This window comes from Polypterus senegalus, chromosome 1, assembly GCF_016835505.1.
Source record: "Polypterus senegalus isolate Bchr_013 chromosome 1, ASM1683550v1, whole genome shotgun sequence".
Classification (NCBI taxonomy): domain Eukaryota; kingdom Metazoa; phylum Chordata; class Cladistia; order Polypteriformes; family Polypteridae; genus Polypterus; species Polypterus senegalus.
Genome location: NC_053154.1, coordinates 126,838,121 through 126,853,287, shown reverse-complemented (window position 1 = coordinate 126,853,287; position 15,167 = coordinate 126,838,121). Strand labels below are relative to the sequence as shown.

At 35.2% G+C, this 15,167-nt stretch overlaps 1 protein-coding gene across 1 annotated transcript; it reads right to left on the bottom strand.

Annotated features, from left to right (window-relative positions):
- Window positions 1–8,018: 8,018 nt before the first annotated feature.
- On the bottom strand, window positions 8,019–11,767 carry LOC120534496 (extracellular calcium-sensing receptor-like). Its single transcript, XM_039762129.1, has 5 exons — window positions 11,513–11,767; window positions 10,566–11,378; window positions 10,246–10,482; window positions 9,814–9,928; window positions 8,019–8,926 (listed from the first exon to the last, which is right to left on the bottom strand). The coding sequence occupies exons 1-5, from the start codon at window positions 11,765–11,767 to the stop codon at window positions 8,019–8,021; spliced, it is 2,328 nt and encodes a 775-aa protein (XP_039618063.1).
- Window positions 11,768–15,167: the final 3,400 nt, after the last annotated feature.

The following is a 15,167-nucleotide window of genomic DNA, read 5'->3' as shown; positions in this document are numbered from 1 at the left end:
TGCTGACTGAAGTGCTAAACGCACATCTCTGCAGGTATCATAAATCTTATAGCCCAGATTGATTCCAGGCAGGATATCAGTCCTATTATTTATCTCTTCAATTGCAAAAATAAATGTCTGAGTACACTGGAGTTCTCTGAAGTTCAAACTGTTTAAATCAAAAGTATTTACATTTTTTTGTTGCCTTACCAATTAATATATATTTAGTTGAAGTTATGAAAACAAATGCAAGAAAAACAAAATTATCCCAGTGCAAAATAAGTTAAAGTCACAAAAACAACCAATGCACAAAATAATGTAAAAACAGATTGATGTAGACAATGTCCAGTCCAAGTTTATGCATTGTTACTTTAGGTAGCCTTTTGCGCAATGATCATACTCACAGCATTATCACTTAAAACAAGAATACAACACAACAATTCAATTTAAACAATAAATATCAGCATTTTATTGTTAACTTGTCTTGCTTCAACACATACTGTATCATTGCTTTCTATTTGTATCTGCTGTTCTGGCTTATCATTTTATGTGACTTTGTTGTACTGCCTATATTGTATGCGTGTTTATTTCATTAACTATTTTATTCAATGTATACCATACTATTTTGAGTTTTGCTAAAAACAAGTATATTTGAAGAATATTTTTTGTTTGAAAAACAGGATTATACTATATTAATGCCAGCAGAGCAGCAGAAATACAGTTCAAGTATACCAAATAACAAAAGAATTATTTTCTAGATGGCAGGCCAACATCCCAAGTTATAAAAAACTTATCTTATAAACTGAGAAGGGAAAATGACCACTGAGTGAAGTCCATTATAGAGTGGAGGGAATGTATTCTATATTCCCTCCACTCTATAAGTGCATTCTCTTGCAATAAAAAAGACAAAAGGAAAGAATAACTTACACTTTGCACACTGACTCTTCTGGTATGTTTTTAAATGTTAAGGTGACATCTATGGGGCTGTCATGTAGAGAAAACATGCCACCAATTATTATATCTCCAGGTTTTGAAAAAACTGGAAGTTCTGTTTTTCTCCACAACTTACAAGTAGACATTTCTCCCCTTACCGAGACAGTTATGATCAGTACTAACAAGCAGACCATTTTAACCTGACTCTTCAAAGTCTCAAGTGTAGGATTTATATAGTGTTTTTCACAACTTGTTTATACTGTATTATAATTGGACAAAGAGTGTTTTTTAACTTAGTAATTCCCAAACTTAATTCCATATAGAATTTGCCTCAAGAGGGACAGCTGCCTCAGATTTTCCATCTCAAAAATCATTGTATTATAATGCAATTAGTTTCTTTCAAAATTAATTTTCTGTTAGTACAGCTTTTATCACCACATTTTTAGGAAGAAAAAAACTGTACCATAGTATCTCTGTAATACTACTTAGGATAATACTATTTATTTGTGATATATTTTTATTTTACTTAAAAGACATGCTATGCTGGTGAGATTTCAGCAGTAAAAAGAACTACCCATAAATCTCATTTTCAAAGGCATTTCTGTAATATAGTTTTATTTGTCTGCAAGAAAAAAGGCTATAAAGTTTGTATGTAAAATTTTGTCACACTGTTTTTTTTACTATTGAAGGTACATTTTTTACCAGCCTAAACCGTAAAAGACATTAAAATATTGATTTTCCTAAAAACACAAGAAATTCACAAGACAATTTTAATTCCAAAAGTGTCAGCCAAAGCCCATGTGGAGCTCCAGGAAAAAAACAACAAACCACCATGCAAAAAAAAAAAAAAAACTGCAGAAAGACTGTATGTAAAAAACAAAGACCCATTCATTTAGTAGGAAAGACCGATAGATGGCAAACTAAACATGTGCAAAGTGCATAAGAGGTAATGTAATAATAATAATCATATAATAATAATCATAAATGAGTCCTTTCAGGCAAATGCAAAATTACAAATATGTAAATGTAAGAATAAAGAGTATGATTATCTCAGGAACTATGTACATTATACATTATTTAATTTAAACATTGCCCTGCAGTAAGGAGACCAGGAATTGTATCCCCTGTCCTCCCTGTATGCAGTTTGCATGTCCTCCCTGTGTCTGTGTAGGTTTCCTTCTTCTTCTTCCCACTGTCCAAAGACATTCAGGTTTGGTGAATTTCCAACACTAAATTGGCCCTGGTGTGTGGTTGAGTTGTGAGTGTGTTTGCCCCACAACGGACTGGCGCCCTGTCCAGTATTTGCTCCTGCCTTGAGCTCTGGGATAGGCTCTGGTACGACTCACAACCATGGTTTGGATTAAGCAGGTTAGAAAATGAAATGACATGATATTTACATGTAACACAGTAAGTGCAGATCTTTCACAATAGACATTTAATAAAATTCAAGGACTAACATGACAATGAAATCTTGTAACAGTTTTACCATCCTGGACTATCTTGCTGCAAAGTCCTTCATGATGATGTCGGATGAAATTTGTCCAGGAGAGTCATGGTAGATTAAATAGATAATTATTAAGACAAAGTGCTGGGCAGAATACTCTAAAGTTGTTTAAATACTGAATCTTGAATATATTGTCTTTAATATGTTCAGATTTGTATTCTAATTGAATACTCGCAATGTGTACCTTATTCTGAATACTTTATGAATACTTTTTTTTATATTTTCAAGAATTGATATATAGCCTAAATTAATAAAAATTGTTTAACAAGTTAAACATATTTAAATTAAATTGTGACCTAAAAATGCACTTCAATCTATGTCGGTTGAAGCCCATTTTGAACCTTAGCCGGGGTGGACAGACCCATGTTGTCCAAAACACCCAACAGGTAATAGCGCCCTCTCAGTATCATCAAAGTTTGACTCATGTCCCCCTAAGTGTCCAGAGTGCACGGCCCTTAACTTCAAAAATGGTGCCCCTCAAATGACAGCACATTAGGCGGCCCCCTATGTCACCTAATGGGTTGACTGGCTAGGACTTCAGCCTCACATTAACCTCTGTTTTTACTGTTAATCAATAAAACGGGAAACCAACGTTTTCAAGAAAATGTTATTAATAAAAGCTGAATATTTGAAAAAAAAAAATGACTCCATCTCAGAGAGTGCCGTAGCCATTTCACATTCATGAGTTGTTCTTTTTTAAAGAAACAAATTTAAACAAAATTATCATAAAAAAAAAACAAAATCAGGTTATGGTTTTTTCACGTGGCATACATTTAACTAACCTGACAACTAAATAATTCATATTCATAATTCCATCCATATGCGGTGGGCTGGCACCCTGTGCCCTGCCTTGTGCCCTGTGTTGGCTGGGATTGGCTCCAGCAGACCCCTGTGACCCTGTGTTGGGATATAGCGGGTTGGATAATGGATGGATGGAATTCCATCCATTAATTTTTTTTAATCCATTTTAAGATTGTTTTCTAAAATTTTATCATCTGCAGTGAAATGTCGAAAATGGAAAACTCATTCTTATAGGGAATGCGCAGTTTGTCAGCCAAGTTTGCGGAACCAAAATTTAGAAAGAATTCTCACTCCATTTCCCAGGGCCTTTTTTATAAACAAAAAGATTGCAGTCAATGAGTTTTGTCTGAGTACTCACGCACAATTCATTTAGCATTAACTGATTTGTGTTTGTATTTGAGTGTGTTCACCCTGCCATGGATCGGCATCCTGTCTGGGAGTTGTTCCTTGCCTTGCTCAGGAAAATGAATGGAAAGATAGCGGGGTGGGTGTATGTGTTTCAGAAATGATGTTTGTGACGTATGCATTATGTCTACACCACATAAATTACAGATTAGATAACAGTTTTATATTTAGCTTGAAAGGAGTCATTGCAAATTGCATATTCAGTATTTGGCATTCATTTTTAATGTTTGAATTAAGTCAGATGTTTGTTGAATCTGTAGATTTCTGGAAATGTTGCAGGTTTTACAACCTGTATTTTTTATTGTTTTATACGGGATTTTCAAAGCTCATGTCTGTCCTAAACCCTTGAATGTTTCAAGAAACTATAGTTAATATATTTTTTTTGTACTAATCCATCTATCCATCTTCCAAACTTGCTTATTTAGGGCAGAGTCGCTGGGCACCTGGAGCCTATCATGGCAGTCATCTGGCACAAGGCACAAGGCAGGAGCAATCCCTGGAAAGGGCGCTTGTCCATCACACATCTTTGTATGTATAGCATGGTATTTTGAATTCATCTTTGGGGGTCAGTTACAATTTACTGTCTGCTCAGGATGATCCCATGCTGATTTGGTCTCAGTAAGTATTTACGGTAAGAAGCCTAACTTTAAGGCTTAGCACTGCAGCTGTGTGTCCCAGAGATGCAGATTAGGAACAAGAGTGCAAGTGCTGTTGCAGTGCGCTTCTTGAACCCAGAGAAGGGACAAAAGTTGCATACTCACTTAGACCACCTTGTGAGAAGGTTTAATGGGCTTAGTACAGGTAATGTTACAAAAGTAATTCTGTACACATCAGACAATCTTTCACCAACATGAAAAACGAAATACATGCAATATGTTAATGATATTTTCTATTTAGATGTGGACTGAAATAGTTTTAACTCAGTGACACAGAAAAAAACAAGTGATGCAAGAAAATATTTATATTACATAATATAAGAAACAGGAAAATACGAATAAACGTAAATGTAATAATTAATCTTCAGCAAAAGCTGCTGGTTTTGAAAGTGCATATTGAAAAATGCTACCAGTTTCTTCCATACTGTATTACTTGGAGTGTCATGAAAGCATCTTTATGGCTATTCTCAAGATCTGATATAAGATCTGTCTCAATACATATTATATAGAGTAGTGATGGTTGATTAGTGGATAATTCTTTTTAAATGATCCTTCCTACTGAACTATATGAACCATTTCGTGAGCACGGTCAAAAAAGTTCAGTGGAGCTCATGAGCTGTCTTGTATGATGTCATCATCGTCTTTCGTTTCATTGGTAGATGTTTAAAGTAAATGCACATGAACTGCCTGAATTATAAGTCTTGACTCATTTGATTCATGAATGAGTCACGATCTGAGAATCAGTCTGATTCTTGTTCTTTTGAGCCGTGAATGAGTCACCACTACCTGAGAACCAGTCTAATGATTCATAAATGAATCATAACAGTGCACAATTTCTATTCAGAAAACTGTGAAAATTATTAAATTATATATTTGTGATGTGATTGGGGGGAAACCCCTCACCAGACTTCCCATATATGACAGACTCAAATTAAATGAATCATGAATTGAAATTAGTAAAGTTAATTAAAATGCCCATCAACAACAACATTTATTTATACAGCACATTTTCATAAAACAATTTAGCTCAAAGTGCTTTACAAAATGACAAAAAGAAAGTCACAAGAATAGAAAGCTATTAAGATTACGCAATAATATTAAAGAAATAAACATCAACAAAATAAGATAAAGTCAGATGGCTAGGAGGATAGAAAAAACAATAAAAATTCTGCAGGGTTAACAATGTCAAAGGTCTGCCCAGCCCCAACTGGGCATTCTCCCTAACATAAGTGTTCCTAAATCCTCAATCCTCTTAGTTAGGATTTGAGGAAGTTGGTCTTGTGAACAGCTGGGACAACCACCTTCATTCCATCATCCCAGGGATCTGTGGGGTGCTTTGATCAGAAGGTGGTAGCGCGGACCACCACCAAAGAAGGACCAGAAAAATACAGCAAAGAAGAGTGAGAATTAGTACAAATTGTGGATCTCTGAAGAATATGATAATTCTATGCCCATTTATAGTCTATTAGAAATACAACTGAAAAGTAACTATGAAAAAGCCAAATTAAAATAATGGGTTTTTAGCAGTTTTTTAAAATGTTCTAATGTGGCAAATTTCTATAGGTAACGTATTCTATATTTGAGGTGCAAAACAGCAAAAGGTTGCCGCACCACTTCTTTTAAGTTTGGCTTTTGGAATTATAAGTAGACTTCTAATCGAAGATCTAAGTTTATGACGGAGTGTAGGGTGGACAGGCATTTCAAAATAAAGGACAGAGCAAGATTAATTAAGGCTTTATAAACTATTAGTAGTAGTATTTTAAAGTCAAATCTGAATGACAATGGTAATCATAGTAACAACCTTTAACTGGTGAGATGTGCTCAAATTATCTTTTTCTAGTTAAGAATCTGGCTGCTGCATTCTGCACTAATTGCAGTTGATTGATTATTTGTTAGTCTTGAGAGGAGTGTGTTACAGTAATCTATTCGACCAAAAACATCTGGCTTGACATTTTAAACCTAAGGAATCAAGTTTATTTCTAATATGCTATATTTGACAATCACTAAGATTTCCTTATTTAGTTTGATTAAGGAAACTATAACAATTTTTTGGGAAATTTATTGTAATGAGATTGAGAGTTTCAGTTACAAACAAATTTCCAAATTTTAGGCATTTCTAGAAACAATGTCAAAGTTTGACTAATAGACTGAATGATGTAGTGGGCAATATATTGTATTACAGAGGGGTTGATTATACATATCTTATTAAGTAAAACAGCCTTAGTTCTTCTTGTTTCAATAGTCACACCATAAAGCGATAACGGTCCTTTTATCTATGTGCAGGTTGTGAACACTAGAGGGCACTACTGTGGCCTACCTATACACACAATAAAGGCAGTGATTTCAGGGATTCCTGAAAAGGATTTTTATTAAAGGGGAAAAATGCAAAGTGCAAAAGAACAGGATAAAAATAGTCAAATAAGGATTGTACATGTGGCTGTAACATAGGACTCCTATACCTCTTTTGGTGACCAATTCATCTCATCAGGCAAGTACTTGCTCCCTAACCTCCCATTGTGCAGCTCCATTTTTTAAAACTCCTTGCGATGACTTAAGGATCTGGAGTCACTTGTAGGCTCAATGGTGACTTTATACTTTTGACAATGATCCCTAGTAATCCTTAGTGCCCCTGTACCCCTCAGGTTCCAATATATAATAAAGTTATTTGCTACCTGCAGTGTCATATTACCATGTCCTGTGTGTTGGTCAGGCCTCACCCTGTTTATTAGCTGAGGGTCAAACATTTCAATGAAATAATAAGTAGCCTGTATATCAGGGAGAGGTTTTTTGTAGATGTCCCTGCCTACTGCCTGCCTACAGATTTACCTTTTCTTAGGTAATTTCAGAGCTTTGTTATTGCCATGTATTGTATTAAAATGGAAACGAAACAAAAACAGACTTAATATGGTATTATGTAGGGTTTTGTTAAAAAATAGGACTGAATATAGGGTTGCATCATTAAAAAAGATAAAGTGACATTTCAGCTATTTGATATAATAAGCAATGTGCAAAGATTTGCTCTGGTAACCTTTTGTAGATTTTTTTTTACATTTTTAGACTTGTATTTAACATCATACTGCTCAGAATGTAATGTTAGCTTTTTCAGAAGAAAAAAAGTCAAACAAAGTATAATTTTAATAAATACTATTGAAACGATAGCAAAGAATGGTTTTATTTTTAAAAAAAGGACTTTGAAATAAGGGACTGACAGAAATAAAAAAAAAATCAAACCTCTACATTAAACTTTCCAAACTTTTTACAATATAGCATTGCTTGTTCTTATTTTAAATAGAATCTAACAGATCAAATGAAATTATATGCTTCTATATTGTATAAAGAGTGTATTTTCAAATCAGATTAAAAAGACCATGAAAGGTTGCATTATAATGTGAACAATTATTTTTGCAAAATGAAGTTTTTTGTCCTGAAAGCTGTTTGGTCAGTTTACGTTTCCTACTTGCCCGTGTGAGATTTCTCATGTACAGGCTAAATGGCGCCACTAAACTGGCCTTGTATGAACATTAGAATAGTTTTGTTGATCAGACCATTCAGCACCATGAAGTGTGAATGTGAGTACATGCAGGCAAATGATAGGCTTACTTCCTTGCCAGATCCTGCTGCATTTAATGTAAACTTCAGCTCCCTGACATAATGTAATGGAAAATATCGGAAAACAATGGATTGATGCTCAGTTGGACTTTTATCTCTGTGCATGTTATTATTTTAACTTTCAGATCATGTTACTTTGGCTTCATTTTACCCATTAGATTTTTCTTTGTATTCTTCTCTGGTTTTAATAAAATAATGTAACACTTAGGCAAAAAAATGCAAAATAACAAACCAAAACTGGAAGCTAGAATTGCAAATATTTCTACAGCTACAGTGTACTTCCCTGGTGAGCTAATGTATGCCGGAATGAAAGTGATCCAAACAGCACAGAATATCAGAATGCTAAATGTGATGAATTTTGCTTCGTTAAAGTTGTCTGGAAGTTTTCGAGCCAGAAATGCCAGAACAAAGCACAATGCAGCAAGAAGGCCTATATAACCTAAAACTGCATAAAATGCTGTTTTGGATCCTAGGTCACACTCTAAAATAATGATTTCTGTAAAATGTGCCATGTTTTTGTTGGGATAGGGAGGTGACACCGTTAACCAAAGTGTACATATAATAACTTGTACCAATGTGAACATGCAAACACTTAATCTCTGCTGTGTGGCTCCAAACCACTTCATGACATTATTACCTGGCAGTGTGGCTCTGAAGGCCATTAACACCACTATAGTTTTACCGAGAACACACGATATGCACAAAACAAATGTGATGCCAAAAGCTGTATGGCGCAGCATACAAGACCACTCAGTGGGCCGACCAATGAAAGTAAGAGAACACAGGAAGCAAAGTGTTAATGAAAAGAGGAGAAGGAAACTTAGTTCTGAGTTGTTTGCTTTAACAATTGGTGTGTCTCTCTTAAGGTAAAAGACAAATCCAATAGCAATTGTAAGAGAAGCTCCCAGCAATGCTAATGTAACAAGCAATATCCCCATGTTTTCTTCAAATGACAAGAATTCAATTTCCTTTAAAATGCACTGGTCTTTTTGTTTATTTGCCTTGTACTCCAATGGACACTTCAAACAGTCAGTAGAATCTGTAATAACAAAAACATTTCAGATTAACAGCATATCCATAACCTTTTTTTTAACGTGCACAGTTAAATTTTAGACATTGACTTAAACACTTGATTAAAAACTACAGAAAACAACATAAAAATTAATATCTTCATTTATGATTTTTATGGCAGTTTTTCGTAGTTTTGCTGACATACTGTATATGGAGTATAATGTACTACAGTACACTAAGCACACCAAGATTCAACCCTAATTTTATTTCATCAGGTTTGATAAGGTTAATGTTATACTTATTCTCCAGTTCTACATAAGACATTGATCCCATTCCCCTCAAAAACAAATCTAAATTAATTACAATTTATAATTATGATTTGGATGTGAATTAAGCTTAAGTGCTTTAAGCATTTCTGAAACTCTGACCTAGATAAGCTGGTTAGAAAATGGATGCAAAGAGGTGTAAACATGACTTGCTCACACTCATTCCATCAATGTGTTTTTTAAAATTGTTTAAACCAGTTCAGGCATTTTAGGACTGGCCCCATAATGGAAATGTTAAGTGCAAACCTTCACAACTTAATTAGTTATTTACAAATTTATTACCACGTTTTATCACATGGAGCTAATTTGGGTAGCTGCACAAACAAGCCAAGTGTAATTTCTGCACTGAATGTCATCAGATCACAGGGTGCACACCACACACTCACTCACATTAGGAATATCTTCTCTTGAGTAGAGTCATGTTCTTGTCTTTGGCATGGAATGCTGTTCAAGATGGGCACAACCGTGAAGTCACATATTCACTCACTCACTCACTCACTCACTTACTCACTCATACAAGGTCAGTTTAGAGATTTTAGCATTGAATTACTGATCCATTTAAATAAAAATGTCTACAGCAATGGCATACCAGATTTGTTGCTGATTTCCCCTTCAGCACAAACTATGCAGTCAAAGCAGCAAATTGGTCTTCCTTTCTGCACAGCCTTACGAGTGCCTGGACGGCAGCTCTCACTGCACACAGACTTGGGCACCTGAAGAGAAAGCTCATTAAGTTGTACATCTACCCAGCATTAGAATCATAAATAAAGTTGGTAAAAATTAGAGAAGAAAAAAAATTTGCTTGTTAAAAAATAAAGTTTAGTTTATAATAAATAAAGATGAAAGATAGGTTGTTCTAAGAGGTTTAACTGTTATTTTGCTTTAAGTTTTCTCTAAAAAGCATGAGATGGAAAAGTACAATACATTGTTTAAAAAGATAAAGCTTTGTGGTAGTTTATTTGGCTTTCTTTTAAAAATAACACAAATATTATTTGTGTGAGAAAAATAATTATAGTTTTACCTCATTTCTTTTGGAACCAGCCCAGACAATGTTGTTATAATCTATCACAAATTTCCCCTCAGACAAAAATGCATAGTATTCGCCAACTGTTACAAATTCAATTGTGCCATCTCCATTGAGCTGCCAGTTTACCAAATCATATGTTTTGCCTTTTGCTGCTGGATCTCCATTTCCATCAAAGTAAAAATTTTCTTCATAGCTGGTTGAAAAATTTATAGATTTCAGGTAATTCAGCACCTGCAAGAACAGAAATGATTTGCTGAACAGAAATTATATTTTTTTCTCTCATCTCTCTTTGTTGGAAAAACATCTTTACTTACCTGTGATGGGTCAATTGGCATTTTGACAGAGCATGTCCCATTGGCAGCAGGTCTTTTTTCATCCTGGCATGATAACAGATTATGTAGCGCATAGGCTACTGCGTAGGTGGCCTTATATACATCACTGGAATATCCATTGTTTGATAAATCTGTATATTGATTATTTATATTACTTAAACTCTCAGATCCTGTGCAAGGAGGAAGGTCTGCATTGTTTTGTTTAGACAGAGAACAGTTAAATAAGAATTCCCAGAAACTATTCAGGCCAGTGTTGCCAGGATTGTTAGATGGACGAACATTCAGTAAAAATTCCTGAAGACCTGGGATCACTGCACTGCTAACAGCAGTCCCAATAGCTCCACTCAACAGTTTGTAGTATTTTACAAATGTAGGGTTTCTGGCTGAAATCCAAGATTCAGTACCAATCCACTGGTATCCAGTAACATTCTGATTGAATAACTCATTCAGAAGATATTCCAGATCACTGAAAGAAACAAAAGCTACAATCACTTTTGAAGTGGACTTTTTAATGATATCTACAATTTTAATAAATTTTTCTTTTGGATATGTTCTGTAAATGGCCTCTGAATACTCAATGCAAACTCCCTCCTTCTGGGCAATTTGCACAAATGTGGCCATACCATAGTTGCCATAATCAGTATCACTTCTTATTGCTCCGACCCAAGTCCAACCAAAATGTTTTACTAATTGCACCAAAGCTCTGCTTTGATAATAATCACTTGCTATTGTCCTGAAAAACGTGGGATAGAGATTTTTATTGCTGAGGCATGAACAGCTGGCACCATGACTGATCTGCAGGAAAGAAAGAAACAAGAACAAATTTCCATCAATTATTTTAGGAAGGTATCGTAATAATATTAATATTATCTATTGTATTAAATATCATATTAACTGAAAAATAAAGAAGACTTTTAACACTTTCTCACCGCTGGAATGTTAAAAGGACTAAGAGCTGTTGTGAATCCTATTACTGGAGAGGAATTGGTCTGTCCTACAATCACGGGTGCCCTCGATTGTTCATTGCAGCCGTCCATCTGTCCATCTTCCTGACCATTCACTAAAGCCATTGCTGCTTGAAGAGCCAGACGCACATCTCTGCAGGAATCATAAATCTTATAGCCCAGATTGATGCCAGGCAGGATATCAGTCCTATTATTTATCTCTTCAATTGCAAATATCATAGTTTGCGTACACTGGAGCTCTCTGAAGTTCAAACTGTTTAAATCAAAAGTGGGGTCTTTTTTAACTCTTTGGTGCTTTACCAATTATATACTAGAAATTATAAGATCAAATGCAAGATAAATTCAAAATCAACTAAATACAAAATCATATTTAAACCACAGAAAACAACCAATACACAAAATAATTTAAAAATAGATTGATATTGATAACATTCCCGGTGATTAAATAAATTAATTGTTGCTTATGTATTGTTATTTTATACTGTATTTTAGGCAATGAATACAATCACAACATTGTCACTTAAAACAAGAATAAAATAACATTACAACAATTTGTCTTGTCTTGCTTCAACACATACTGTATCATTGCTTTCTATCTGTCTCTGCTGTCCAGACTGACTATTTCATATGACATTTTTGTATTGCAATAGTTTTATCATTTTATGATGTTTCTAGAAAAACTTGCTTAAAGTATATTTGCAAAAAAATAGAACAATAACTTACACTTTGCATACAGATTCTTGTGGCATGTCTTTAAATCTTAAGATGACATCTATAGGGCTGTCGTGTACAGAAAACATGCCACCAATTATTATATCTCCAGGTCTGGAAAAAATTGGAAGTTCTGTTTTTCTCCACAGCTTACAAGTTGATGCTTCTCCCCTTACTGAGGCAGTCATGAACAGTACTAAGAAGCAGACCATTTTAACCATACTCTTCAAAATCTCAAGCATTGCATTTATATAGTGTTTTTCAGACTTGTTTATACTGTATTATAATTAAACAAAGAGTCTTTTTCATTATGTAGTAATTCCCAAGCTTAATTCCATGTAGAATTCGCCTCAAAAGAGGGAGCTGCCTCAGATTTTCAGCTCAAAATTAATTATAATGCAATGTGAACTCTTATTCAAAATTTATTTTCTGTTAGTAATTTGTGACATTTTTTTCTCATAACTAAATGTCATGCTAATCAGCTTTCGGCAAGAAAAATTACTACAAATAATATTTTAACCTTCAAAGGCAATGTGTTTTATTGCTCTAATATAGTTTTCTTTGTGTGCAAGAAAAAATGCTATACACTTCTTATATAAAATTACTTCATGCTGGTGTTTTTTTGCATTTGAAGGTGCGTGGCCAAAACTATTTTATTATATCATTTTCTTGATAGAGTGGCCATTAGCACAACAGATTTCCCAAGAATACACAAAATGAGCAAAACAAATGTAATTCCAACAAAAGTGTGCCATAGCATGCAGGACCAGTGACTGTAAGGAAGCAGAGTGTTTGTGAAAAGAGAAGAAAAAAAAAACCAATTCAGAATTATTAGCTTTAGCAATCGGTGTGTCTCTGTTCATATAGAAAATCAAAGCAATACAAACTGTAATAGAAGCTCCAAGAATTGGCAATATGACCATCAGTATACCCATTTTTTGTTATAAAAATTCAATGTCTTTGAGGATGCATTCATTATTTTGTTTATTTGATTTTTATTCCTCATGACACATCAGACCATTAGGTGAATTGATATACAGGAAGAATTGAAAATCACTTTTTTTAACACATAGTGTAATTATTCAGATCTGATTGTTTTTTTAAACTCAAATACATAAATGGGAAAAAAGAAACAACAATGATTACATCTTGACCAAAGCTAGTAATAAAATTAATAATTAAATTTTCAAAGAGTTTGTTTCATTGTTAACAAAATATTTATTAAAAAAACTTGAGTTTTGTTATTGTTCATATGTTCAATATTTACTAAATTCTTATACTGATTCCATGAAAGATATTGGGGTGTAGTGGCTCTTAAACTAATGATCTGCACTGGTATTTGGAAGTCTGGTGGTTCAAATGCCATTACTGCCAGAAGGGACCCATGGCATTTGGCCTTTGAAATTGATCTGGGGTGTTGTCCAATGACTGACCCTGCACTCTGACACCAAAGATCATGTGAAAAGATACATTTCCTCATGGGGATTAATATTAAAGGATGTCAAGTAAAAAATGAACAAGGCATAAATATATAAATATACAGTACATCACGATAAAAAATAATCATGTCCTCAAAATGAAAAAGAAAATTACAGAATACGTGCAGAATTGGTGTCTGAACATTCCAAAACTTTAGGATCATGACAGGAGCCATCCTACTACTAAGGTACAAAGTCTGGACATGCTCACTTGGTTTATTTGAGTGATGGAGATTAAACTAGCACAACAGTTAGGGAGCATATGTATCATAAAAAGGAGCCCTGTGATGATGTGGGTTCCACTCCATGCTCCCTTCGCTGTTCGGGAGCCCTTGAACCCAACACTGTCGATAGTTATAACCGAGGTGAGCTAGACAGTGAGGCACCAACAAAGCAAGAGGATGATGTAAAAAAAAAGTGCATAAGTGTTTTTATTTCAACAAAACAAAGTGTTCAATTAATTAAGTGCAGTGATTCAAAACTGTTCAATAAATAAATAATCCAATAAAATCAAATGTGGAGGTTAAAAAAATCAATAGAAAACAATCCTTTAAAACAACGGGGTTCAAACAATGCTGGAAGCAGTCTTCTAAAATCAATAAGCCCGGTGCCTCTTTAAAAACTAGCGTCTCACCTGCTTCTCCCGACTGGGCTTTACAGCAGGCGAGACGCTCTCTCAGCAGCTGTCCGTTCTTTCACACACACACAGGTCTGGAGTCCTCCTGATCCTGGCTTTGGTCTGGCACTCATCACAGGCCTGAGACTTGGAACCTTGGCATCCATGATGCTCACACCAAGGACTTCACCTTCAAGCCTCCCGACTTCCACTGCCACCCCGGCCTTACGCGGACAGTCTCTTCTACTCTGGTCACTCCCGCTACATGATCACTCAGCGGGAGCGACTTCTACTTCGACTCCCGGGTGTCGGCCTAACACCCAGGCTTCCCCACAGCTGCCTGTGAGCACTTGTTCACTCTCTCGCACCGTGTCTCTCTCTCTCTTTCCTGCTTTCTCCAGCCACCTCCGTCTTTCTCTCTCTTCCTTGTTCTTTTTTTACTTCGATCCCCCTAACTGACTCGCGCTTTTCTATATATGCAGAGAGGACATAGCAGCTGCAGCACATAAGCCACAGGAACAATCAAGGAGGTTGGCAGTCCCTCACCTGTGCACTAGGTGAGAAACACCCACACCGCAGATCGCCCTGCGGCATGCTACAGCCACCACGCCCCCTTGCTAAGCCACGAGTGTGGTGATTATTTATTTAAATAAAACAGCTGGCCTTTGCTGAGTGAGCTGTGGACCCATAACACCACAAGCCCAGGAACAAACTTTCAGTTACTAACCAGAAATCCAAATTTCTGGGGATTTTGTATTCTTGTTTATGATCAAATTAAAGCAGAGGCTGAGGAGGGATATATTCTAAAACAGGA